The 27,642-nt window shown below is 53.9% G+C and overlaps 2 protein-coding genes across 4 annotated transcripts in view; one reads left to right on the top strand and one right to left on the bottom strand.

The window, feature by feature from the left end:
• The first annotated feature begins 801 nt into the window (after nucleotides 1-801).
• Nucleotides 802-9,167, top strand: TLE6 (TLE family member 6, subcortical maternal complex member). The gene is made up of 12 exons (XM_034945917.3): nucleotides 802-933; nucleotides 1,025-1,280; nucleotides 1,398-1,414; nucleotides 1,768-1,834; nucleotides 1,942-2,018; nucleotides 2,135-2,172; nucleotides 3,107-3,359; nucleotides 3,581-3,831; nucleotides 5,881-6,022; nucleotides 7,405-7,555; nucleotides 7,991-8,067; nucleotides 8,882-9,167. The coding sequence occupies exons 2-12, from the start codon at nucleotides 1,109-1,111 to the stop codon at nucleotides 8,984-8,986; spliced, it is 1,350 nt and encodes a 449-aa protein (XP_034801808.2). The 5' UTR covers nucleotides 802-933; nucleotides 1,025-1,108; the 3' UTR covers nucleotides 8,987-9,167.
• A 2,463-nt stretch (nucleotides 9,168-11,630) lies between these two features.
• The window catches only part of TLE2 (TLE family member 2, transcriptional corepressor), a 32,306-nt gene continuing 16,294 nt past the window's right edge, over nucleotides 11,631-27,642 (bottom strand). For 2 of the 3 annotated variants that reach the window (XM_034945915.4, XM_034945913.4), the window contains exons 12-20: nucleotides 25,028-25,166; nucleotides 23,539-23,699; nucleotides 22,865-22,941; nucleotides 20,425-20,674; nucleotides 19,724-19,971; nucleotides 19,439-19,586; nucleotides 16,383-16,533; nucleotides 14,682-14,758; nucleotides 11,631-11,941 (exon numbers count right to left, since the gene is read on the bottom strand). In XM_034945915.4, the coding sequence (XP_034801806.1) occupies nucleotides 11,834-11,941; nucleotides 14,682-14,758; nucleotides 16,383-16,533; nucleotides 19,439-19,586; nucleotides 19,724-19,971; nucleotides 20,425-20,674; nucleotides 22,865-22,941; nucleotides 23,539-23,699; nucleotides 25,028-25,166 (1,359 nt within the window). In that variant the 3' untranslated portion in view covers nucleotides 11,631-11,833. The remainder of the gene's footprint in view (nucleotides 11,942-14,681; nucleotides 14,759-16,382; nucleotides 16,534-19,438; nucleotides 19,587-19,723; nucleotides 19,972-20,424; nucleotides 20,675-22,864; nucleotides 22,942-23,538; nucleotides 23,700-25,027; nucleotides 25,167-27,642) is intronic. The other variant, XM_034945916.3, reaches the window with a different exon arrangement.

A 27,642-nucleotide genomic window follows, 5' to 3' on the forward strand; every position in this document is an offset into this window, starting at 1 on the left:
ACACCTGTAATCCTAGCTACTTGGGAGGCTGAGGCAGGAGAATCACTTGAACCCAGGAGGCGGAGGTTGCAGTGAGCCGCGATCACATCACTGCACTTCTGCCTGGGCCACAGAGTGAGACTGTATCAAAAAAAAAAAAAAAAAAAAAAAAAGATATATGCCAGGTGCGATAGGCCGGATGCGGTGGCTTACACCTGTTATCCCAGCACTTTGGGAGGCACACGTGGGAGGATAGCTTGAGGCCAGGAATTCAAGACCAGCCTGGCCAACATAATGAGACTCCCATTTCTGCAAAAAGTGTATTTAAATTAGCTGAGCGTGTTGGTGCACACCTGTAACCCCAGCTACTCAGGAGGCTGAGATGGGAGGATCACTTGAGCCTGGGAGGTTGAGGGTGCAGTGAGCTGTAATCGCACCACTGCACTCCAGCCTGGGTGTCAGAGTGAGATCTTATCTGCAAAAAAGTAGATGAAGGCTGGGGGTGGTGGCTTATGCCTATAATCTCAGCACTTTGGGAGGCTGAGGTGGGCAGATCACCTGAGGTCAGGAGTTGGAGACCAGCCTGGCCAACATGGTGAAACCCCATCTTTACTAAAAATACAAAAATTAGCTGGGTGTGGTGGTGGGCACCTGTAATCCCAGCTACTCAGGAGGCTGAGGCAGGAGAACCACTTGAACCTGGGAGGCGGAGGTTGCAGTGAGCCGAGATTGCGCCACTGCACTCCAGCTTGGGTGACAGAGTGAGACTCTGTCTCAAAAAAACAAGTAGATTGATATACCTTTTTCTACAGGTGGGGATAATCATGCTATAGGATTGCAAACCCTTAACTGCAACAACATTTAACTGTTTTGCTGCCAACCTCCCTCTAGATAGGAAACGTCTTACAGATTGTGGAGAGCTGCAGCCAACTCCAGGGTTTCCAGTCTGAGGAGGTGAGTTTCTGGGTCTTCAAGGAGGGGAGGGGACAGGCTTGGGTGAAGGCTCATCCTCAAAGCTCTCACTGCCTTGTTCCTGCCGGGCCAGGTCTCACCTGCTGAACCAGCCAGCCCTGGGACGCCCCAGCAGGTGAAGGACAAGACCCTGCAGGAGTTGAGCTTTGAGGACATCATGGCCACCAGGTCCTCCGACTGGCTCCGGCGGCCTTTGGGGGAGGACAATCAGCCGGAGACCCAGCTGTTCTGGGACAAGGAGCCTTGGTTTTGGCACGACACTCTGACCGAGCAACTCTGGCGGATTTTTGCCGGCGTCCACGATGAGAAGGCAAAGCCCAGAGACAGACGTGAGTGTCCCCGAGGGTGAGGGGGAAGGGGCGGCCACAGGCTGCGTCTCAGGGGCTGTGCAGTGAACCCTGCTGTTCTCTCTGTCCCCCTCCTCCTCTCCGTTGTCATGGTGACAGAGCAGGCACCAGGCCTGGTGAGTAAACAACCTCAGCTCTACCCAGAGGGGTGGGCTTCCGGGCAGGCGGTTGGGCTCCCCCAGGTCAGGGCACTGGGGTTCCTGTGGGATTTGTCTTCCTTCCATCCTGCCCCTCGGGTCCCCCGGGGGGGACTTGGGTGATCCAGGAGGCTATACTGGAGTAGCCCGGGACCCACAGCCCAGGGCTTCCAGGACCCTATACCCTGACTCTGTCTCTGCAACTCTGCCTGGACCCGCAGACGGGACCCCAGGCAGCTGACAAGCCCTGTGCACGCTGCCCAGGAATCCCTGAGGTCTTCTGGTCCTGACAGGCAGGTCAGCAGGTCTGATGAGACTTTTCCATTTTCCAGGGGCAGGAAAGCAAGGCACCAGCATCCTGTGACCCAGGAACAGACCCATGTCCCGAAGATGCCTCCAGTAATCCCAGCGGGCAGGGGCCGACCGATTCCAGGCGGGATGGGGTGGGGGCATCCTGTGCTGAGGAGCCAATGCAAGCCGCTTAGCCCCTCTTGTCTCCCCACTAGCCCCCAGGCCACCTGAGGCCTCCTCCAGTCCCCCTGAGGGTTCCCAAGACAGGAGCACAAGTTGGGGTGTGGTCCAGGTGAGACCCAGGCCCGAGCTGGTAGCCCAGCGTGAAGGCTGCCCAGGGTGGGGTAGAGGAGGTGGGCACAGATGTGTGGGGAGGCTGGGGGCAGCTGTGATCTCCCCCGCCTGCAGGAGACTCCTGGAAGAGCCTCTCGGTTTCTACAGTCCATGTAAGTGTCTGCACTGTTTGCTTTTGGGCGGGGTGAGGGGCAGCGGGAATTCCTTCATGTCTATACCTCTGTTCCCGACACATAGAGGGGAACAGAGGTGTAAGACTTTCTTCCCCTTTTCCCATCACTACTCTGCCATCCTCTCCAACAGCCACTGCAGAGGCTGGGTAGAAAAGTGCAGTGTTAGGCCGGGCGCAGTGGCTCACGCCTGTAATCCCAGCACTTTGGGAGGCCGAGGCGGGCAGATCACGAGGTCAGGAGATTGAGAACATCCTGGCTAACACGGTGAAACCCTGTCTCTACTAAAAATACAAAAAAAATTAGCCAGGCGTGGTGGTGGGTGCCTTTAGTCCCAGCTACTCGGGAGGCTGAGGCAGGAGAATGGCGTGAACCCGGGAGGTGGAGGTTGCAGTGAGTTGAGATCGCGCCACTGCACTCCAGCCTGGGTGACAGCAAGACTCCGTCTCAAAAAAAAAAAGTGCAGTGTTAGGCTCACAGGATCGCTGCCCCAACACTGGGCTCAAGGCATTTGGGGAAGACATTTTCATGGAAGGGGATGGGGTGTAGCTGTGTTAGAACTGGATGCAGATTGTCCCAACCTTGTGGAGTGATGCTGGGAGAACCCAGGTGGGGCAAAGAAGGCTTTTCTGGGGAAGGGGCATAATAGCTAGGACCATAAAGGATGAATAGGAGTTCTTCCTCCTGGGGCAAAGCAGTCTAGGAAGAAGGCAGAAGTATGTGGAGGGCTGTGGCAAAGGGACAATACTTGAAGGAATGTGAGTAGGACATTGAGAGGAGTCTAGAGGGTAAAACAAGGCCTGAGAGAGGGACCCCAAAATCTGAAAAAGAAGCCCCTCTAGGCCTTGATGTGTGGCTCCCACTGGGCAAAGGGGCTCACAAGCAGGTCAGTTACCCCAAGGCCTCCCCTCCCAAGATCCTGGGACCCTGAGGACTTTGAAGATGCATGGAAGAGGCCAGATGCCTTGCCCGGGCAGTCAAAGAGACTCGCCGTCCCGTGCAAACTGGAAAAGATGCGGATCTTGGCACACGGGGAGCTCGTGCTCGCCACGGCCATCAGCAGCTTCACGCGGCACGTGTTCACCTGTGGCAGAAGAGGCATCAAGGTGTGGAGCCTGACTGGACAGGTGGCTGAGGACAGGTTCCCTGAGAGCCACCTGCCTATACAGGTGAGGACGGCCTTGGTTTCCAGGGATGCAGGGTTTCTGGGAACAGGGGGTTTGAGGTTTGAGTCTGGGAGAGCCCAGATCGTGGAGAGAGGGCTTCCAGGGAAAAGGGGCATAATAGCTAGGAACCTAAAGGATGAATAGGAGTTCGCTCTCATGAGGCAAAGCAGTCCAGGCAGAATGCCACGGGGGGCAACAGCTCACAGTGACTCTGCCCATCCCAGACCCCTGGGGCCTTCCTGCGCACCTGCCTGCTGTCCTCAAACAGCAGGAGCCTGCTCAGCGGTGGCTACAACCTGGCCAGCGTGAGTGTGTGGGACCTGGCGGCGCCCTCCCTGCATGTGAAGGAGCAGTTGCCCTGTGCAGGTCTCAACTGCCAGGCCCTGGACGCCAACCTGGATGCCAACCTGGCCTTCGCCAGCTTCACCAATGGTGTGGTCAGGATCTGGGACCTGCGGGATCAGAGTGTGGTCAGGTGCGTTTGGGGGGTGGGAAGGGGAAGCATCCTGTGCCAGCCTCCTGTGGCCACCTCTGCCCACCTTACTGCTACCACCTCTGCCCGCCTTCCTGCCACCTCCTGAACCTGGGATATAGCACTCTCCCAGCCAAAACCCCTTGCCCCCTTGAACTTGGATTTGAGAAAGTTAGAGGTGCGGACTTGAATCTTGACTGGACTGCGTTCCTTGCAGCCCAGGGCATTTTACTTTTTGTCTGCCTCAGTTTCCCCACCTGGACACAGGATGTGACAGCCCCAAACTCAAAGGCTTGTTAGAGGGCAAATTTGTTGTAAAAATATAAAACAGCAGGCCAGGCCTGGTGCCTCAAACATGTAAACCCAGCACTTTGGGAGGTCAAGACGGGACAAATGCTTGAGCCCAGGAATTCGAGATTAACCTGGGTGATGAATAAAACGAATTTATTCTATTTTTATTAAATAGAATAAATTTTATTTAATAAAAATTAAATAGAATTTTTATATATTCTATTTAAAAATATGTATATATAAATTGGCCGGGCGCAGTGGCTCACGCCTGTACTCCCAGCAGTTAGGGAGGCCGAGGCAGGCAGATCCACGAGGTCAGGAGATCAAGACCATTCTAGCTGACACGGTGAAACCCTGTCTCTAATAAAACTACAAAAAAATTAGCCAGGCGTGGTGGTGGGTACCTGTAGTCCCAGCTACTCAGGAGGCTGAGGCAGGAGAATCCCTTGAACCCAGGAGGTGGAGCTTGCGGTGAGCCGAGATCTGTGCCACTGCGTTCCCAGCCTGGGCGACAGAGCAAGACTCCGTCTCAAAAAAGAAAAAAAAATACACACATATATAAATTATATATATAAATACATAAAAATACATAAATATATACATAAATATATACATAAATATAAATACATACATAAATATATACATATATACAAAACAGTCTGGGTGCGGTGTCTCACACCTGTAATCCCAGCACTTTGGGAGGCCGAGGTGGGTGGATCACTTGAGGCCAGGAGCTCAAGACCAGCCTGGCCAACATGGCGAAACCCCCTCTCTACTAAAAAATATGAAAATTAGCCGGTGTGGTGGCACATGCCTGTAATCCCAGCTACCCCGGAGGCTGAGGCAGGAGAATCGCTTGAGAAGCGGAGTTTGCGGTGAGCCAAGATGGTGCCACTGCACTCCAGCCTGGGTCACAGAGTGAGACTCTGACTCAAAAAAAAATTTTACATACATATATACATATATATATATATATATATATACACACACACACACACATATTAAATATATGTAAATAGGCTGGGCATGGTGGCTCATGCCTGTAATCCCAGCACTTTGGGAAGCCGAGGCGGGCAGATCACCTGAGGTCGGGAGTTTGAGACCAGGCTAACATGGAGATACCCCATCTCTACTAAAAATACAAAATTAGTCAGGCGTGGTGGCCTATGCCTGTAATCCCAGCTACTTGGGAGGCTGAGGCAGGAGAATCGCTTGAACCCAGGAGGCAGAGGTTGCAGTGAGCTGAGATCGTGCTGCTGTACTCCAGCCTGGGCAACAAAACGAGACTCCATTTCAAAAAAAAAAAAAAATACGTATATATATATACACACACACACACACACATACACATATATATATGTATATATAACATATAAAATATCTGTCAGCATATGTTTGCAGGAAGCAATGGCTGACGTAAAATACAGCACACCACCCGCCCGGCACTATTCCCCTTCCCTGCTTGAAGGGATTCCTGTAGACCCGCCTCAGAGCTCGGGTGGACTCAGGGTGGAAGAGGCAAGGGGAGGCCTGGGTGAGGCCAAGGGGAGGCCCAGGTGGACGGAGAAGGGAGGCTGAGGGCTGGGAGGGGCCGGCACTAGATCCTGTGTCTGTTTTCTGCCAATTTTGACACTCTGTGCAGGCAGAGATTTTTGGGTGGTGGCACGGTCCCTTTCATGCCCAAATGTAGTGACTGGTGTTTCCGGGGGCTCAAACCTCAGAGTCTTGACCTGACTGCCTCCCGATGTCCCTTCTGGCCAGGGACCTCAAGGGTTATCCTGATGGAGTCAAGAGTATCGTGGTCAAGGGCTACAACATCTGGACTGGGGGTCCGGATGCCTGTCTGCGGTGCTGGGACCAGAGGACCATCATGAAACCTCTGGAGTACCAATTCAAGTCTCAGGTGCGGAGGCCGGGATGGGGTCTGCTTGGCCAGGCATCCTCTGGTCCTCAGATTAAAAAATGACGTTGAGGCCGGGCTCCGTGGCTCACGCCTATAATCCGAGCACTTTGGGAGGCCAAGGTGGGTGGATCACCTGAGGTCAGGAGTTTGAGACCAGCGTGGCCAACATAGTGAAACCCCGTCTCCACTAAAAATACAAAAATCAGAGCTGGGCGCAGAGGCTCACACCTGTAATCCCAGCACTTTTGGAGGCCGAGGAGGGCAAATCACCTGAGGTCGGGAGTTCAAGACGAGCCTGACCAACATGGTGAAACCCCATCTCTACTAAAAATACAAAATTGGCCAGGCATGGTGGCGCATGCCTATAATCCCAGCTAGTCGGGAGGCTGAGGCAGGAGAATCGCTTAAACCCGGGGGGTGGAGGTTGTGGTGAGCCGAGATCGTGCCATTGCACTCCAGGCTGGGCAATAAGAGCGAAACTCTGTCTCAAAAACAAATGAGATTGGCCAGTCACAGTGGCTTATGCCTGCAATCCCAGCACTTTGGGAGGCAGAAGTGGGAGGAAGACTTGAGCCCAGGAGTTTGAGACCAGCCTGGGCAACATAGTGAGACCCTGTTTCTACAAAAAATAAAAATAAAAATTAGCTGAGCATGGTGGCACGCACCTGGGGTCGCAGCTAGTTGGGAGGCTGAGGTGAGAGAATGGCTTGAGCCTGGGGAGGCTGAGGCCACAGTGAACTGTGATCATACCACTGACTGTAGTCCAGCCTGGGTGACAGAGTGAGACCCTGTCTCAAAAAAAAAAAAAAAAAAAAGTGGGGGGGTGGCCCTCTCCAAACACAGAGATCATTAGAAATATTCTTTGCAGGCCGGGCGCAGTGTCTCACGCCTGTAATCCCAGCCCTTTGGGAGGCCAAGGCGGGTGGATCATTTGAGGTCAGAAGTTCAAGACCAGCCTGACCAACATGGTGAAACCCCGTCTCTACTAAAAAAAAAAAAAAAAACAGAATAATGAGCCAGGCATGGTGGCGCATGCCTGTAGTCCCAGCTACTCAAGAGGCTGAGGCGGGAGAATCGCTTAAACCCCAGGAGGCGGAGGTTGTCGTAAGCTGACATCGTACCATTGTACTCCAGCCCGGCAACAGAGCGAGACTCCGTCTCAAAATAAACACTCATGCTGTATCAGGTGCAAAGTAGGGAAGACTCTCCATTTTACACACCAACAAACTGAGGCACAGATACGAAGTTGCTTGTCCCAGGGCTGCACAGCTAGGAAGGGGTCAGTCACCCGGCCTCCAGGATAGGTCCCCAGGCTCCTGCCTGCTTCCTGGGCCAGGCTGGGACCTAACCAGGTTCCTCCCTCCCCACTGCCCATTACCCAGATAATGAGCCTGTCCCACAGCCCCCAGGAGGACTGGGTGCTGCTGGGCATGGCCAATGGCCAGCAGTGGCTGCAAAGCACCAGCGGGAGCCAGCGGCACATGGTGGGGCAAAAAGACAGCGTCATCCTGAGCGTCAAGTTCTCCCCCTTTGGTAAGCGGCTGGCGGAAGGTGGGGGGACTCCCCTGCAGCCCCCAGCCTCCCACAAGACCCCACCTAATGCCAGCTCCCCACCCAACCCTCTAGGATACCTCAGAACCCTTCTGTAGCAGAAACCAATTTTGGGGATGCTCTTATAGTGGAATGAGGGAGGGAAGGGGGTGGGTGCCTGGGCCCTTCCTCCCCACCCGCCCCACCGGCGTGGTCCGCCTCCGCCCTTCCCCCTTCAGCCGCTGGTGTCCCCATGAGCCCGGGGAGGCTGAGGCCACAGTGAACTGTGATCATACCACTGACTGTAGTCCAGCCTGGGTGACAGAGTGAGACCCTGTCTCAAAAAAAAAAAAAAAAAAAAAAGTGGCTGGGAAGGATGAACGCTGGGAAGGAAAAAGGTAGTGGTTCTAAGTCTCGCTGATGCTCCATTTCTCCCAGGCCAGTGGTGGGCAAGCGTTGGAATGGACGACTTCCTTGGCGTCTACAGCATGCCGGCGGGGACAAAAGTGTTCGAGGTACTGCGGTGGGCTGGGGGCAGGACCCGGGGGTGGCCCCAAAGGGACCAGCCTGGGCAACCCAGCAAGACCCTGTCTCCACAAAAAACTTAAAAAGTAGCCAGGTGTGGTGGCTCACGGCTTTAATCCCAGCATTTTGGGAGGCTGAGGCAGGAAGATCTCTTAAGCGTAGGAGTTCGAGACCAGCCTGGCCAACATAGTGAGACCCCATCTCTACAAAAAATAATTAGCTGAGCCGGGTGCGGTGGCTCACGCCTGTAATCCCAGCACTTTGGAAGGCCGAGACGGGCAGATCACGAGGTCAGGAGATCAAGACCATCCTGGCTAACACGGTGAATCCCTGTCTCTACTAAAAATACAAAAAATTAGCCGGGCGTGGTGGTGGGCGCCTGTAGTCCCAGCTACTTGGGAGGCTGAGGCAGGAGAATGGTGTGAGCCAGGGAGGCAGAGCCTGCAGTGAGCCGAGATCGCGTCACTGCACTCCAGCCTGGGTGACAGAGACTCCATCTCAAAATAATAATAATAATAATAATAATAATAATAAATACTTTTAAAATTAAAAATAATAATTAGCTGAGTGTGGTGGTGCACACCTGTGGTCCCAGCTACTTGGGAGGCTGAGGCAGGAAGATTGTGTGAGTCCAGGAGGTCGAGGCTGCAGCAAGCTGAGATTGCACCACTGCACTCCAGCCCGGGCAACAGAGCAAGACCCTGTCTTTCTTTGAAGAGACGATGCTTCATGCTTGAGCTGACGGGTGGAGACCAGGGGTGTGTGAGCCCTACCCCAGCTCACTGCCCACTGCCCCCCCTCCAGGTGCCCGAGACGTCCCCAGTCACGTGCTGTGACGTCTCTTCCAACAACCGCCTCGTTGTCACAGGCTCCGGGGATCACGCCTCCGTGTACCAGATCACCTACTGAGGGGCCTCGCTGCTGTCATCCCACTCCGGCTCCTCTTTTCATCCCCCCCTTTTTTTTTTTACCCCCCCAACCAGGGGGTCATGGTGGAGGGAAGCGGGAAGGCTCTTATATGGCATCGCACAATCTAGTCTGTGGTGTAGACTGGTCGCCATCACATGTAATAAAGCACCCGGGAAAGGCAGAGAGTGGACGCGTCCTGTCCTCTGAAGGGAAAGGGGCCTTCCCATCCTGTCCCTGCTCAACTTGTGGAAATCTGGAAGGACTTCGTCCAGACTGGTGGCTCTAAGCCTTTTTTTTTTTTTTTTTTTTTTTTTTGAGGCAGGGTCTCACTTTGTTATGCAGGCTGGAGTGCAGTGGTGCCATCACGACTCACTGCAGCCTCTCCAACTTCTGGGCTCAAGCCATCCTCCTGCCTCAGTCTCTTGAGTAGTTGAGACTACAGATATGCACCACCGTGCTCGACTAGTTTAATTTTTTTGTAGATGCTGGATGTGGTGGCTCACACCTGTCATTCCAGCACTTTGAGGTTGGGGGTTTGAGACTAACACAGTGAAACCCCATCTCTACTAAAAATACAAAAATCAGCTGGGCATGGTGGCACGTGCCTGTAATCCCAGCTACTAAGGAGGCAGAGGCAGGAGAATCTCTTGAACCCGGGAGGCAGAGGTTGCAGTGAGCCAAGATCGTGCCACTGTACTCCAGCCTGGCAATGGAGCGAGACTCTGTCTCAAATTAATAGAAATAACAAAATTTTGTGTAGACACAGGGTCTTGCTCTGTTGCCCAGGCTGGTCTCAAATTCCTGATTTTATGTGATTCTCCCACCTCGGCCTCCCAAAGTGCTGGGATTACAGGCGTGAGCCACTGTGCCTGGCCTCAAACTCCTGATTTAAGCGATCCTCCTACCTTGGCCTCCCAAAGTGCTGGGATTACAGGCATGAGCCACCGTGCCCAGCCCTCTGAGCCGTTTCCATCCTCGTTCCCTGGGAATCTAGTCACAGCCACAGACTTCGCTGTTGGGGTAGCAGATCTCCACCTCCGCCGCCCGGAGCAGCTCCAATCTGGTCCGATGTTTCTGGTGTGATTCCAGGAGCGGTGTGAGTGGTCCTGTCCTAGACATGTCCCATTTGACCAGTAGTCTCCAGTAGGGTGATTCTGCCCCCAGGGGACTCTAGGCGATGTCTGGAGGCATTTCTGGTTGTCACGACTTGTGGGGTCCCCCTGGCATGGAGTGGGTGGGGGCAGGGACACTACTCACCACTCTGCGGTGCCCAAGACGGCCCCACCCCAGAGGATGGTCCAGTCCCGAGGTCCACAGTGCTAAGGTCGAAACAAATTTCCAATAGCTTCACTGGTCGGCCTTCTTCCCACACAAGCTAGGGCTCTGGAAATGCCATTTGCCCACCCTCCCTTTTCCAAGCTATGAAGGGGCCCAGATGTCAACGGGCCTAGGCTCCTTAACACAGAGAATTATCCCCTTTCCTGCGGTGTCTCCAGAAACATCCACCAGGGCGTGCCTTCTGTTCTCAGCAGGAACCCTCCCATCTCCTTCTAGAATGTTCCCAGCGGCATCTACTCCGCCCAACCTATGCTGCCTTAAATTTTTTTTCTAGAGATGGAGTCCCACTATTGCCCAGGCTGGTCTCAAACTCCTGGGCTCAAGCAATCCTGCCGCCTCAGCCTCCCAAAGTGTTCAGATGACAGGTGTGAGCCCCGGCACCGGTCCTAATCCTTGCTGTACATGGTAGCCCACCTGAGCTTCCAGAACACGGGGCTGATTGCCCCCCACTCTCCCCGCTCCCCGCTGAAGCCTTGTCTGCAGGCCTCGTTCTCCAGAACCTGGCTGTCTTCTGGGTAACCACCAGGCCAAGTTCCCCTTGCCTCTGAGATATCACATCCGCCGTTCTCCTCTTTCCAGAACAGTCTTCTCAGTGCTCTGAGGGCTGATTCTCATCCCTTAGTGCTCAGTGTACCCCTCCCCTCCACTGGGCAGGGACGTTTGCTCAGCCCTTTGCCATGCGCAGGGCTCTTAGAAATCCTTGGAATCTAGCCAGGTGCAGTGGCTCATGCCTGTAATCCCAGCACTTTGGGAGGCCAAGGTGGGTGGATCACCTGAGGTTAGGAGTTTGAGACCAGCCTAGTCAACATGGAGAAACCTTGTCTCTACTAAAAATACAAAACTTAGCTGGGTGTGGTGGTATTCCTGTAATCCCAGCTACTCGGGAGGCTGAGGGAGAAGAATTGCTTAAGCCCAGGAGGCGGAGGTTGCAGTGAGCTGAGATCGTACCACTGTACTCCAGCCTGGGCGACAGAGTGGGACTGTCTCAAAAAAATTTCTACCTGGAGGCCTGAGTGACTACCTGGAGTAGAGCCCTGTACACTATGTGGGTATGAGCAAGGAAAAAATGCATGAACCCTGAGACTCGGGGGCTACTTGTTACACAACAGCATCTTAACTATCCTGCCCAGTGCAACTCCTGTGTCTCAGAGTGGCTCTCACATACCAGGCAGACACCTCTGAATATCCTGCAGAATGAATTCTCATTACGTATGACCCCATCCCCAGGACATGGTTGCCTCCCAGTAACCATGCCCAAGAGGAACAATGATCACGGGTTCCCCAGCCCGAGAGAGAAATGCGGATGTGATAGATACATTTTATTTCCACCGAGGTCCCCTGCCCATCGGCCCCCACATGCAGCAGGGGAAGGTGTGAAGCCGTTGGCCAGAGAGCAGATGGGATGTACGGTTCCTAGGCAGGGCTGGGAGACGGCTGCTAGGATGTCTGTCCCGGCTGCTGATTCCCCTGGGAGTCTGGACTTCGGGTACAGGAAGGGGGGGTCATGTCTCAGTAGACCACCTCATACACAGTGGCCTTCTTGTCCCCCGAGCCTGTCACGATGTATTTGTTATTTCTGGAGATGTCACAACTCAGGACTGAGGACGACTCCTTGGACTGCCAAGGGAAGGGAGAGAGAAAAGGGCACGGTGAGGCATGGTCCCCGCAGATGGGTGTGTGGGCAAGGCTGGGGCGGAGTCAGGAATGGGAGGTCAGGACTCGCCTACTGAGTGACGTGTTTCCTTTTTTTTTGAGATGGAGTTTTGTTCTTGTCGCCCAGGCTGATGCGATCTTGGCTCACTGCAACCTCCACCTCCCGGGTTCAAGACACTCTCCTGCCTCAGCCTCCCGAATAGCTGGGATTATAGGCACCCGCAACCACGCCCGGCCAATGTGTGTGTGTGTGTGTGTGTGTATAATTTTTTTTGTGTGTGTGTGAGACAGGGTCTCACTCTGTTGCCCAGGCTAGAGTGCAATGGTGTGATCTCTGCTCACTGCAACCTCCGCCTCCCAGGTTCAGGCAATCCTCCTGTCTCGAACTCCCAAGCAGCTGGGATTGCAGGTGCATGCCACCATGCCTGGCTAATTTTTGTATTTTTAGAAGAGGCAGGGTTTCACCATGTTGGCCAGGTTGGGCTTGAACTCCCGACCTCAGGTGATCCGCCTGCCTTGGTCTCCCAAAGTGTTGAGATTACACGCATGAGCCACCGCACCCGGCCTAATTTTTGTATTTTTAGTAGAGACTGGGTTTCCCCATGTTGGCCAGGCTAATCTCAAACTCCTGACCTCAGGTGATCCACTGCCTAGGCCTCCCAAAGTGCTGGGATTACAAGCGTGAGCCACCGCGCCCGGCAGAGCGACTTGTTTTCTAGAGACAGGTGCTTTGAAGCTAAGTCCAATGGGCAGAACGGCCTCCATTGCCTCAATACCAAGAGAGATGGAACTGAAGTGCTGCCCTTTCTGGAAGCTCAGAGTGGGTGTGCACCAGGCATGATGTCACACAGCACAGCAGAGGGCCAAGGCAATGGCCTAAACCAGGGATCAGCAAACTTCACAAAGGGCCTGGTAAACATTTTAGGCTTTGCCTAAAGTCTAAATAAGTCTATGTCACATATTCTGAGCAGAGGGCCAAGGCAATGGCCTAGACCAGGGATCAGCAAACTTCACAAAGGGCCTGGTAAACATTTTAGGCTTTGCCTAAAGTCTAAATAAGTCTATGTCACATATTCTGGGATTTTTTCTTACAACCCTTTGAAAATATAAAGGGTTGGCACAGTGGCTCGCCGCTTCGGGAGGCCGAGGCAGGTGGATCACCTGAGGTCAGGAGTTCCAGACCAGACTGGCCAACGTGGGGAATCCCCATCTCTACTAAAAATACAAAACTTAGCCAGGCATGGTGGCGGGCACATGTAATGCCAGTTACTTGGGAAGCTGTGGGAGGAGAATCGCTTTAACTCAGGAGGTGGAGGCTGCAGTGAGCTGAGATTGCGCCACTGCACTCCAGGCTGGGTGACAGAGAAGGACTCCGTGTCAAAAAACAAACACTGTACCAACCAGGACGGGCATATTAAAAAGACAGCCAATAACAAGTGTTGGTGAGGATGCAGAGAATTTTAAAATTTCAATCACTGCTGATGGGGATATAAAATTTGAAAAACAGGCTGGGTGTGGTGGCTCACACCTGTAATCCCAGCACTTTGGGAGGCCAAGGCGGGTAGATCATGAGGTCAGGAGATCAAGACCATCCTGGCTAATACAGTGAAACCCTGTCTCTACTAAAAATACAAAAAATTAGCCAGGTGTGGTGGCGGGTACCTGGAGTCCCAGCTACTCGGGAGGCTGAGGCAGGAGAATGGTGTGAACCCAGGAGGCGGAGCTTGCAGTTAGCGGAGATAGTGCTGCTGCACTCCAGCCTGGGTGACAGAGCGAGACTCCATCTCAAAAAAAAAAAAGAAAAACGGCTGGGCGCAGTGGCTCACGCCTGTAATCCCAACACTTTGGGAGGCCAAGGTGGGCAGATCACCTGAGGTCAGGAGTTTGAGACCAGTCTAGACAACATGGTGAAACCCCCTCTACTGAAAATACAAAAATTAGCCAGGCGTGGTGGTACATGCCTGTAATCCCAGCTACTCGGGAGGCTGAGGCAGGAGAATCGATTGAACCCGGGAGGTGGAGCTTGCAGTGAGCCGAGATTGCACCACTGCACTCCAGCCTGGGAGACAGAGCAAGATTCTGTCTCCAAAAAAAAAAAAAAAAAAAAGAAATGAGTAAGATGGCAAATTTTATTTTTATTTATTTTTTGAGACAGAGTCTCACTCTGTCACCCAGGCTGGAGTGCAGTGGTGCGATCTCAGCTCACTGCAAGCTCCGCCTCCCGGGTTCATGCCATTCTCCTGCCTCAGCCTCCCGAGTAGCTGGGACTACAGGCGCCCGCCACCACGCCTGGCTAATTTTTTTGTAGTTTTTTAGTAGAGACGGGTTTTCACCATATTAGCCAGGATGGTCTCGATCTCCTGACCTCGTGATCCGCCTGCCTCAGACTCCCAAAGTGCTGGGATTACAGGCGTGAGCGACCGTGCCTGGCCGTCAAATTTTAAATTTTATAATGTTATATGCATGTTACTGCAACTAAATTTTAGAAAAACCAACAGGCTACGGGCAGATGAGGCGAGGCCTCTGGCTGAAATTCCAACCTCTGCTTTAGTACCTGGGCGGTAGGGAGGCTTGCAGGACCCTAAGGAGGGGTTAGGGTGGCGGGGGGACCTGGGGGACGGGGACAGGGGCAATCTCTCTGTCTGACCCTGGCATACCCGGGCACATGGCCCTGCCAGAGTCGGGGCTCCACACCGCCAAGTACCTGGAAAATGCTGGCCCCGTACGGCGTCCTCCAGGCGTTGAGCAGGTTGTCCTTCCCGGTGCTCACAAACCACCGTCCTTGGGGAAGGAGAGCAGCAGGGTTCAAGGAGGGGGCACTAAAGAGAGACCCGGGCTGCAGGGGGAGGTGGGGGAGGTGGGGCAGGCTGGGTCTGGGTCTGGCCTCTCCCTTTTTTTTTTTTTTTTTTTCCAAGAAAGGGTCTTGCTCTGTCACCCAGGCTGGAGTGCAGTGGTACAATCATAGCTCGCTGCAGCTTCCACCACCTGGACTCAAGCGCTCCTCCCAAGCAGCTGGGACCACAGGTGTGCACCACCACGCCCAGCTAACATTTTTATTTTTTGCCGGGGGCGGTGGCTAACACCTGTAATCCCCACTTTGGGAGACCGAGGTGGCTGGGTCACTTGAGGTCAGGAGTTTGAGACCATCCTGGCCAACATGGTGAAACCCCTTCTCTACTAAAAATACAAAAATCAGCTGGGCATTGTGGCAGGCACCTGTAACTCCAGCTACTTGGGAGGCTGAGGCTTGAGAATCGCTTGAACCCAGGATGCAGAGGTTGCAGTGAGCCGAGATTGCCCCACTGCACTCCAGCCTGGGTAACGCAGTGAGACTCCGTCTCAAAAAAAAAAAAAATTATTTTTTGTAGAGTTGGGATCTCACTATGCTGCCCAGACTGGTCTCAAACTCCTGGCCTCAAGCGATCCTCCCACTGTGGTCTACCAAAGTGCTGGGATTACAGGTGCGAGCCACTGTGCCCAGCCCAAGTTTTTTTTGTTTGTTGGTTTGTTTGTTTGGTATAAGATATCCCATGTACTGTTTAGGATATACTTACACTAATGAATGATTTTTTTTTTTAAAGAGACAGGGTCTCACTGTATTGCCCAGGCTGGAGGGCAGTGATGTCATCATAGCTCCCTACAGCCTCAAAGTCCTGGGCTCAAGCAATCCTCCTGCCTCAGCCTCCCTCGTACCTGGCACTACAGGTGCGACCCACTGGCTGTTTAATTTTTTTGTAGAGAAAATCTTGCTATGTTGCCCAGGCTGGTCTTGAACTCCTGGTCTTGGGCGATCCTTCTGCCTTAGCCTCCCAAGTAGCTGAAACTACACGCATCAGCTACTGTGCCTGGCTTAAATTTCTTTTCCTTTTTTTTTTTTTTTTTTTTTTTTTTTTTTAGATAGAATCTCACTCTTGTCTCCCAGGCTGGAATGCAGTGGCATGATCTTGGCTCACTGCAACCTCCACCTCCCGGGTTCAGGCAATTCTCCTGCCTCAACCTCCCAAGTAGCTGGGATTACAGGCGCCCACCACCACGCCTGGCTAATTTTTGTACTTTTAGTAGAGTCAGGGTTTCACCATGTTGGCCAGGCTGGTCTCGAACTCCTGACCTCAGGTGATCTGCCTGCCTTGGCCTCCCAAAGTGTTGGGATGACAGGCGTGAACTACTGCACCCAGCCTTAAATTTGAATCTCAGATAAGTCATCAATAATTTTTAGGACAAGTATATCCCAAATATTTCATTATTTGGTTTTTAGTATAAGCATATCCCACACACCATTTGGGATATACTTGTACTAACGATTTGCTTTTCAGTATATAAACCTTAGTCTAAGATTCAGATTGAATAGGCACCCTGGGTTTTGTTGGGGTTTTGAGGGCGTGCCACCCCGCCCCAGAAGACACACCGCAGGAGGCAAACTTCAGGGACAGCACGCAGCTCTCGTGGAGGTGCAGCTGGTATTTCTCCGGCTTGCGGACGTGCAGGATCTCCACGTTGCTACTCTCCATTCCGACTGCCAGCCAGTCCTGGTTAGGGCAGTGGCCCAGGGAGAAAATCTGGGGGTAAAGAGGGAAGAGATGGGGTCACGAGCCCCTCTTTGTTTTGTGTTGAGACAGGGTCTCACTCCATCACCCAGGCTGGAGTGCAGTGGCACAGTCATGGCTCACTGCAGCCTTGACCTCCAGGGCTCAAGAGATCCTCCTGCCTCAGCTCCAGAAGCTGAGACTACAGGCATGCACCATCACGCTGGATAATTTTTTTTTTTTTTTTTTTTTTTTTGAGACGGAGTCTCACTGTGTCACCCAGGCTGGAGTGGTGTTGCAGTCTCAGCTCATTGCAGCCTCTGCCTCCCAGGTTCAAGGGATTCTCCTGCCTCAGCCTCCCAAGTAGCTGGGATTACAGGTACCTGCTAGTACGCCCGGGTAATTTTTGTATTTTTATTAAAGACGGCGTTTCACCGTATTGGCCAGGCTGGTCTCAAACTGCCAACCTCAAGTGATCTGCCCGCCTCGGCCTCCCAAAGCGCTGGGATTACAGGTGTGAGCCACCATGTCAGCCTACGAGCCCCTTTGGATATTGGGGGGTGCCCAGCACCATCAGGGGTTGCGGGGGTGGAGTCCAACATTCTCCCTCTTCAGCACCCCCCTAGAGAAAGGCAGCTGGCCCAGGACTGGGAACACGGCAGACAACTGCATGTCGAATCATTAATATTAATCAGAATTACACAGAACCCTAGGGCTGCACATCCATTATCTGCTCTGAGTGCACAACAGCACAGGGAGGAGGGAGAGAGAAGGGAACAGCCAGGCAAGGCCAATCGCTCCCCTTAAGCAGATGATGGAAGCTGAGGCAGTGTTCCCTCAAGGTCACAGAGCAAGACTATGAAAGACCAGGCCTTGGCCGGGCTCTGTGGCTCAGGCCTGTAATCCCAACACTGTGGGAGGCCGAGGCGGGCAGATCATCTGAGGTCAGGAGTTCATGACCAGCCTGGCCAACATGGCGAAAACCCATCTCTACTAAAAATGCAAAAATTAACTGGGCGTGGTTGCAGGCACCTGTAATCCCAGCTACTCGGGAGGCTGAGGCAGGAGAATCGCTTGAACTTGGGAGGTGGAGGTTGCAGTGACCTGATATTGCACCACTGCACTCCAGCCTGGGTGACAGAGCAAGACTCTGTCTCAGAAACAAAAAACAAAAAAAATAAGACAGACCAGGCCTGGGAGACAGAACTTCTCACTCTTAGCTTGGAATGTTCCTTTTTGAGACAGGGTCTTGCTCTGTCGCCCAGGCTGGAGTGCAGTGGTGCAATCATGACCCACTGCAGCCTCAACCTCCTCCCATGCTCAAGTGATCCTCCCACCTCAGCCTCACAAGTAGCTTGGATTACAAGCATGTGCCACCACACCTGGCTAATTTTGTATTTTTGATAGAGATGGAGTTTCTCCATGTTGGTCAGGCTGGTCTCGAACTCCTGACCTCAAGTGATCCACCCACCTCGGCCTCCCAAAGTGCTGAGATTACAGGCGTGAGCCACTGCACCCGGCCTCGGTTTGATTTTTAAAAGATTCAGGGTCCTCCACCTCATTTTAAGCACAAACAGGAATCAGGCTCTGTTCCACCCTAAACCTCTTGGAGTCTCACTAACAAGATGCCTGTGGAAATAACCACACATTTGCAGAAGAGAAGACTGGAGGGCTTCAAACGTCCTCTCCTGGCCATACAGAAGTGTTTCTGTGTAAAGACTCATTGGGGGGCACCCAGTGAGCTAGGAGATATTCACCATGGGATCCCTAGAAATGTTCTTAGCCCACCTAAGCTTCGGGGCCACGGGATGGAGAGCTGTGTCCACCTGCCCTCCTGAAAGAGAAGAGCAGGTTGGACATAAAGAGCTTGGGAGGGCAAGCGTGGTGGCTCAGGCCTGTAATTCCCACACTGGGAAGCCGAGGCAGGTGGATCACTTGAGGCCAGGAGTCCAAGACCAACCTGGACAACACAGTGAAACCCTGTCTCTACCGACAAATACAAAAATTAGCCGAGCATGGTGGTGCATGCCTGTAGTCCCAGCTACTCAGGTGGCTGAGGCACAAGAATCATTTGAACCTGGGAGGTGCAGGTTGCAGGGAGCTGAGATCACAACACAGCAACTCCGTCTCAAAAAAAAAAAAAAAAGAGCTTGGGAGTTAGGAGTTAGCTCCTCTTAGGTTTCAAGGAGGAGGGGCAAATGAGATGGGTCTTGAGGGATGAATAGGAGTTTGCCAATTACAGAAAGAAGAGAAAGGCATTTCAGCCACAGGGAACAAATGTGCAGAGGCCTCAGAGCTGTCCCAGAGTATGGTGTGCATGAGACCAGCCCATGGAAACCCTGAATGACAGAACAAGGAGCTCACAGCTGCCCCCAAAGCAGTGAGAGGCAGGATCTGGGGTCACGGTGCCTGAAGATTCACTCTCTTTGCTCAGCCCTGAGGAGCCCCCAGCTCTGTCCAGCCTGTTCACCATGTCCTTCAGCTTAGGCTCCACCTTCAGTGGGGATCTCTCCATGCCCAGCTCCTCCTACATCAACCTCCACTCTGTCCTCCTGGCCAGTAGCTCCCCCATGGTTAGTCCTCGGTTGGGAAGTGTATGTCCCACGCTCTCGGCGGCGTCCAGAGATTAAAGGCTAGAAAAACCACCCAGCTACACGAGGAAAGGCACATATAAGGGTATGACTGGACGGAAGCAGGTGGGGAAGATGATCTGGGGGTGTCAGCCCCACAGCTTCCTATGAATCAGCTCTTTTGTGTTCCCCTACATCTTTAGAGAGTTACAGGGGAAGCCTGTGGATGTGTCTGGGGGACAAGAAAGATGGACACCACAGCAGATGGGAGTCCTGTCCTGCCTCTGAAAGTGGGCACCTCACAAGGAGAGGAAGGGACTATGTATTCCTGGAGCTTCCATCCCCCTCCCGCCAGAACCGAACAGCACCTGGGAGCTGAAGTCATGCTGCTGCAGCTGGCGGCCCTCCCGCAGATCCCAGCAGCGCACCGTGTTGTCCAGGCCCCCTGTCCAGAGCCGAGTGCCGTAATCGGAAATATCAATGCAGCTGGCGCCGTCCGTGTGGCCCTGGAACTGCCTGGAGGGAGAAGGGCCCAGGCGTCCATCCTGGAATTCGAGCTGCCCCAGCATCGTCCCAGGTCACACTCCTCCACTCCCCCTGCACCGAGAGCGGCCGGGGGGCTTGCCCAAGGTCCCAGCGCACCTGCCACCCACCTGACCATAGTCTGATTCTGCAGGTCCCAGACCACAATGTTGCCATCGCTGCAGCAGGAGAAGCAAACCTTGGCGTCGGGGCTGACCGCCAGGGCGTAGCAGGCTGGGGCTGAGGAGGTCAGCTCGGCCTTGATACGGGGGGTGGGCGCCGCCAGGTCCCAAATGGACAAGGTGCTGGCCTCACCGCCCACGATCAGACTCCGGCCATCCGGCAGCAACTTGCAGGAACGAATGTAGTTGTCTCGGTTCTGGAGTCGGGGAGAGAAGCAGGGGCTGGGGGTTGGTCCCAGGTGAGGTCTCTAGGAGCCTAGCTCAATGTGGGGGTCTCTGGAGCCCAATGTAGCCTCATCCTGATTAGCCTGCAAGCCCTACCCTGATTGGCTGGTGAGCCCCGCCCCTTTGACCTGCAAACACTGCCCCATCTGACTATAAGCTCCATCCTTTACCTATAAGCCCCACCCATGGTTGGCCTGCAAACCCTGTCCTGATTGTCTTGCAAGTCCAATTCTGATTGGCCAATGATCCCCACCCCTTTGGCCTGCAAGCCTTGTCCCATGTGACTACGAGCTCCGCCCTTCACCTATAAGCCCCGCCCTTCACCTGTAGCCCCACCCACGGCCAGCCTGCGAACACCGCCCCATTGGAACATAAGCCCCACCCCTCATCTGTGAGTCCCGCCCACTGTCCCACCCCGCCCTCACCAGGCAGTCGAGCTGGGCCACGGGCGTCTTGGCCCCAGGCTGGCCCACGTCCCACACCTTCACACAGCCCTTGCCGCCCGTGTACACATGCTGTGTGGAGCCGCTGATGGTGACCGCACAGACCACCTCGCCATGGGCCAGCGTGTGCAGCTGCCGGGCGTGCCGCGGGATGCCCGCGCCTACCAGTGCATCCGAGGGGAAGGGAACCGGCTGCATCTGCCCGTCCGCAGACACGTGGAAGGAGTAGGCCCTGGAGAGAAAGCCGGGGCATGACCCAGCCCTGGGCACCACGCCCCCGCACCCGCACCTGGGAGGGCAGGGAGACGCCTTTGTCCTGCCTGGCACCCTCTGATGTGTTTATTTTTTGTTTTGTTTTTTGAGAGGGAGTCTCGTCGTGTCGCCCAGGCTGGAGTGCAGTGGCCCGATCTCAGCTCACTGCAACCTCTGCCTCCTGGGTTCAAGCGATTCTCTTGCCTCAGCCTCCCGAGTAGCTGGGATTACAGGCGTGAGCCACCATGCCTGGCTAAGTTTTTTGTATTTTTAGTAGAGACAGGGTTTCACCATGTTGGCCAGGCTGGTTTTGAACTCCTAACCTCAAGTGATCTGCCCGCCTCGGCCTCCCAAAGTGCTAGGATTACAGGCGTGAGCCACCATGCCCAGCCTGATGCGTTTGTTTCTTTTTTGAGATGGAGTCTCGCTCTGTCACCCAGGCTGGAGGGCAGTAGCGTGATCTGGACTCACTGCAAACTCTGCTTCCGGGGTTCAAGTGATTCTCCTGCCTCAGCCTCCCAAGGAGCTGGGATTACAGGAGCAGGCCACCACGCCTGGCTAATTTTTTTGTATTTTTAGTAGAGATGGGCTTTCACCATGTTGCTCAGGCTGGTCTCAAACTCCTGACCTCAAATGATCCTCCCACCTCGGCCTCCTAAAATGCTGGGATTACAGGCGTGAGCCACCGGGCCCGGCCTCTGATGCATTTTTTAAAGTAATTTTCTCTGTTATTATTTTGTAGAGATGAGGTCTTGCTATGTTGCCCAGGCTGGTCTCAAACTCCTGGCTTCAAGTGATCCTCCCACCTTGGCCTCCCAAAGCACTGGGATTACAGGAGTGAGCCATGGTGCTTGGCCTCTGATTTAGGAAAAAGGCAGGACAACATGGTCAAAGGTGATATGGGACAGTCAGTGGGTGGCACAAATACACAGGGAGTCTAGGTTGTGGTGTGGCGCATGGTAAACAAGCACTTAATAAATGTTCGTTCAACCGAGGACCCACAAAGACACCTTGAGTGTTCCAGACCAGCTAGAGGGTCTGTCCTAGGAGCCCCGGCCACCTGTGACCAGTTAAAACACTTAAATGGACTGAAATTAAATAAACATTTTCAGGCCGGCACGGTGGCTCACACCTGGAATCCCAGCACTCCGAGAGGCCAAGGTGGGTGGATCATTTGAGGTCAGGAGTTCAAAACCAGCCTGGCCAACATGGTGAAACCCTGTCTCTACTAAAAATACAAAAATTAGCCGGCGGTGGTGCACGCCTGTAATCCCAGCTACTCAGGAGGCTGGAGCAGGAGAATCGCTTGAACCCAGGAGGTGGAGGTTGCAGTGAGCTCAGATCTCACCACTGTACTCCAGCCTGGGGAACAGAGCGAAACTCAGTCTCAGAAAACAAAACAAAACAAAACTTCAGCTCCTCAGTTGCACTGACCACATTTCAAGTACTGAAAGCCACGCCCAGCTGGTGGCGACTGGGTTGGCCAGCAGTGGGTCTAGAACACTTCCATCACTGCAGAAAGCTCTGTGGACACTGGGGCCAGATCTCCTCTGGTGGAGCCATCCTGGACAATGCAGGATGCTAAACAGCATCCCTGGCCTCCACACTCCAGGCCAGGAACGTCTCCCCCAGCTGTGACAACCACACGTGTCCCCCGACATCGCCCAGTGTCCCCTGGGGGGTCAGAGTCTACTTCTATGGAGAGCCAGTGGAACTCTGAGTAGCTTATGCAAGAGACTTTTTTTCTTTTTCTTTTTTTTTTTTTTTTTTGAGACTGAGTCTCGCTCTATTGCCCAGGCTGGAGTGCAATGGCACGGTCTCAGCTCACTGCAACCTCCACCTCCCAGGTTCAAGTGATTCTCCTGCCTCAGCCTCCCGAGTAGCTGGGATTACAGGTGCCCGCCACCACGTCCGGCTAATTTTTGTATTTTTAGCAGAGACAGGGTTTTGCCATGTTGGCCAGGCTGGTCTTAAACTCCTGACCTCAAGTGATCCACCTGCCTCAGCCTTCCAAAGTGCTGGGATTACAGGAGTGAACCACTGTGCCCGGCCCACACAAGAGACTTTCTAGAAGGGAAGCAGGGAGACCCCAACCACAGAGGGTAAGACCTCAGAGGAGGTGGGGGGCTGGCCCGGGTCCCCAGGCAGGGAGCCCCACCCTGGTACTCACGGCTTTCCCCCAGGGATGCTGGGTAGGGAGGAAGAGACGGATGACCCTCGGAGATGGGGATGAGACTCAAATGCCATCTGTCAGAATGCCAGGGGGGTGTCAGTGAGGCAGGTGACTCCAACCCACCTCTGTGCCACCCCACGCCCACCTGCCATACCCCTCTCTGTTTATCACCCCTCCCCAAGGCAGCAGAGATGCCTTCTCTCTGCCTGTCACACTACAGATGAGAGGGCTGAGGTTTTCACTTGAGCACACTGACACCAAAATCTCTGTCCAGGAAATCCTAGAACTCCACGGTTCCAAGGATCCTGAAGGGTTCTCCATCCAATGCCCAGACTGGCTCTAGGCCAGGGGTCTGCAAACTCCAGCCCCCCCCCAGGACAAATCTGGTCCACTGCCTGTTTTTGTAAACAGTGTCCCGAGGCCAAGGCCCTACTGCTCCTCTTCATGCGGCTTAATCGCTGTTGGATTTTTCCACAATCAGAAGTCTTGCTTTGTATTAAGCTTGTGGGACTACTGAGACCCCCAGATTGTCTTCCCATGCATACTTGCTGAGCCAGGGCTCCCTTCCCTTTCTGCACTCCCTTGTCTCTCCTTGTGTAGTTGGTTTCTCCTCCCGGCCCCCAGCCCCTGGGCCCTGCTGACACCTCCTGCGCCCCCACCCAAGGACTCACCACGGGGGAGCGTCCGTACACCACAGAGCTGCTGACCTGGGGGGACAGGTGGAGGCTGACGTAGGAGCTGGGCACGGAGAGGTCTCCGTTGAGAGTGCTGTGGGAGCCCAGGCTGAAGGACGTGGTGAAGGGACTGGACAGAGTCAGGGGGCTCCTCAGGGCTGAGACGGAAGAGTCGGGGACAGGTTTTGACGCCCTGGACCCAGATCCCGCCTCCCACTGCCTTGGGAGCTCCCTGGCCTTTCATTCAGAGTTTCCATGTGCTGGTTCCACATTGGCCATAGCCTGGGACACCTCCAGACCTCTGCACTATCGTTCCTCCAGTGGACATGACTTTCTCTCTTTTTTTTTTTTTTTTCTTTTTTTTGAGATGGAATCTTGCTCTGTCGCCAGGCTGGAGTTCAGTGGCGCGATCTCGGCTCACTGAAACCTCTGCCTCCTGGGTTCAAGCAATTCTGCTGCCTCAGCCTCCTGAGTAGCTGGGACTATGGCCATTCTCCTTCTTTTAATTGGCAAACTCCTATCCATCCTTCAAAACCCAGGCCCGCCGAGCACAGAGGCTCACGCCTGTCATCCCAGCACTTTGGGAGGCCGAGGTGGGCGGATCACCTGAGGTCAGGAGTTCAAGACCAGCCTGACCAACATGGTGAAACCTGGTCTCTACTAAAAATAAAAAAATTAGCCGGGCGTGGTGGTGCATGCCCGTAATTCCAGCTACTCAGGAGGCTGGGGCAGGAGAATTGCTTGAACCTGGGAGCGGGAGGTTGCAGTGAGCTGAGATCCTGCCATTGCACTCCAGCCTGTGTAACAAGAGTGAAACTCTGTCTCAAAAAAAAAGGAAAAAAAAAAAAAAAAACAACCCAGGCCCAATGTCCATTAACATCTCAGAAACATCCTTGAGCCTCCCCATTGCCAACCTCCAACCCTGCCCATGTTGGGTACCTGGCTTGGTACCAGCCCTGACTATACAGGGCTGTGAGTTTTGGGGTCTGGGTCCCGTCCCTTTTTGCCACCTGGGAGTTCCTTGAGGGCAGATTCCAAGGCCAGCTTCTTTCAGGGGCCCCAGAACCAGCCCAGGGCCTGACCATAAGGCAGAAAAGATGAGCACTGTCATTCCCCAGATTACTGATGGGGAAACTGAGGCTCAGAGAGGTTGGATCACTTGCCCAAGGTCACCCAGCTGGTGAATGCCCAAGCCTGGTCTGAAACCCAAGTCTGTCTGGCCCCAAAGATTGTCTTTCCAGTGCACTAGGCTGAAACCCCCGACTAAGCCACTTCCACTCTCCAGGCCTCAGTTTCCCTACCCGCCGAGCTGAGACAATAAGGAACTGCCCAGAGGGAGGCAGCGTCTAACTTGAAGTCACAAAAAGGACCAAGGCAATGAACACCAAGCCTGGAATCCCAGCCTTCTGCCTCTCCAGCCCCTTTTCCTAGATCTCCCCAGAGACAAGGCCTGCTCCGGACAGGCACCAACAGGCAAGGTGCTCACCGATGCTGTCCGTGGAAGGCGCTGGCTTGGCAGCGAGCTGGCAGAGGTGACTGGCCGAGCTGGGCCCGGGGGTGGACGCGTCCTGGGGTGGGGAGGAGTCACAGGATTTGGAGGCAGGAGTGCTGGCGGGAAGGTCATTCTGCAGAGAAAGGGCAGGACTGAAGGCCACCAGGCACCTGGTGTCTTGTGGCCCAACGATCTGATCAGAAACTGGGGTTGGGGGTGGCCAGTCGCGGTGTCTCACACCTGTAATCCCAGCACTTTGGGAGGCCCAGTCGGGCGGATCACCTGAGGTCAGGAGTTCGAGACCAGCCTGGCCAACATGGTAAAACCCCATCTCTACTAAAAATACAAAAAAAGATTAGCCGGGTGTGGTGGCATGTGCCTGTGATCCCAGCTACTTGGGAGGCTGAGGCAGGAGAATGGCATGAACCCGGGAGACGGAGCTTGCAGTGAGCCAAGATCACGCCACTGCACTCCAGCCTGGTAGACAGAGTGACTCCATCTCAAAAAAAAAAAAAAAAAAAGACTCTGTCTCAAAACAACAACAACAGGCCAGGCGCAGTGGCTCACGCCTGTAATCCCAGCACTTTGGGAGGCCGAGGCCGGTGGATCACTTGAGGTCAGGAGTTTGAGGCCAGCCTGGCGAACATGGTGAAAACCCCATCTCTACTAAAAATACAAAATTAGCTGGACGTGGTGGCGCATGCCTGTAATTGCAGCTACTTGGGAGGCTAAGGCAGGAGAATTGCTTGAACCCGGGAGGCAGAGGTTGCAGTGAGCCGAGATCACGCCATTGCACTCTAGCCTGGGCAACAAAAGCAAAACTCCACAAAAAAAAAAAAAAAAAAAAAAAAAGGCAACAAAGTTACAAAGTTATAGGCTGTCAAGATTTGCAATTCTTTTTTTTTAATACAGGGTCTTGCTCTCAAAACTAACATGATCAGACAGGCGCTGTGGCTCACGCCTGTAATCCCAGTACTTTGGGAGGCCAAAGTGGGCAGATCACCTGAGATCAGGAGATCTAGACCATCCTGGCTAACACAGTGAAACCTCGTCTCTACTAAAAATACAAAAAATTAGCCAGGCGTGGTGGCACGTGCCTGTAGTCCCAGCTACCCACTACCCGGGAGGCTGAGGCAGGAGAATCTCTTGAACCCGGGAGGCAGTGGTTGCAGTGAGCCGAGATTGTGCCACCGCACTCCACCCTGGGTGACAGAGCGAGACTCCATCTCCAAAACGAAAAACAAACAAAAGGCACGATCATAGCTCACTGCAGCCTCAACCTCCCATGCTCGAGTGATCCTCCCGACTGAGCCTCCCAAGTAGCTGGCACTACAGGCACACACCTCCATGCCCGGCTAACTTTTTAAATTTTTCATAGAGACAAGGTCTCACTATGTTGCCCAGGCTGGTCTCCAACTCCTGTTCTCGAGTGATCGTCCGGCCTTGGCCTCCCAAAGCCCTGGGATGACAGGGATGAGCCACAGCACCCAGCCACTGTTGAGATTCTTGAACGACAAGGAATTAGAAACTCCGGGATGGGCTCGTGGAGAGGCAGACCCCGCAGCGGCATATTCCCAGGTGAAGGAAGAGTGCCTAGCGCACACTGCAATCCTCCTTGAGCCCCCACAGAGAGGGAGGTGTCACCCAGAGCTGTCCCTCCCCAAGGGGAGCTCTGAGGAAAGCAGCAGCTGGACCTCCATCTAGGGGCAGGCTCTGTTATCTCGGCTTCATGTCATCGCCTCCCCTGCCTCCCAAGAAACTTCGCATCCTTGTCTTGTGTCTGTCTGGGCTTCCCATGACACCATCGCACAAACAGTGACAGCCATGCAACACCGGCACCCGCGAGAGAGTGGATGGGACGACTGTGGGGTCAGGGAGGACCCCTGAGGGCTTCTCCAATACAACGGAGCTGACCCATCCCCTTGTAAGGTTTTTCCCGCAGTGGGAGGAGGGCACTTAAGATGGAATGGGAGCCCCAACCTCTGGCGGTTGCCATGGTAACCTGCCAGGAAGGGAGGCCTTGAAACCGGGAGGGGAGGCCTAGAAACCGACATACTCTTCCCTGGTAAGTGCAGGGGAGGGGTCTGGAGAAGATTTGGGGTGAGGGGAGCTGCAAAAGGAGCTGAATTTCTAATGCCCTGGGGGTGCTTTTAGATGGCTCACATGCCTGGCATTAAACTCCAGGAGGTCCAACTGGAAACTTGTTCCTATATTAATTATCTTTCCTTCCGGGGACAACATCTCAGCTTGGGGCCGGTGTATCTCTAAGCGCCTCTGGAAGGGCTCAACACATGCAGGCCTGGGTCCAGCCTAGCTGGCTGGGCTTTCACTATGTTTATTTCCATGGGATTTCCTATTGATTGCAAGAGAGAGACCTGCTTTCCATGTAAGGTAGTGAATTGCCTTTTAAAATTTATCTACAAAGCTTCTTTACAAAGTTGCCTTTTAATATTTACTGAGATTCAACAAAGTCAGTCCAAGCAGGAGGTTTTAAAAAAAAAAAGCACAGGGAGAGGGTGGACAATGCCAGCCCGGCTGATTTCTCATCATTGCCCTCTGCATCATGGGGTAGCGTCTGCTTCAAGGCCCCCAGGATGAATAAAATGAGT

This window comes from Pan paniscus, chromosome 20 (assembly GCF_029289425.2).
Source record: "Pan paniscus chromosome 20, NHGRI_mPanPan1-v2.0_pri, whole genome shotgun sequence".
NCBI lineage: Eukaryota > Metazoa > Chordata > Mammalia > Primates > Hominidae > Pan > Pan paniscus.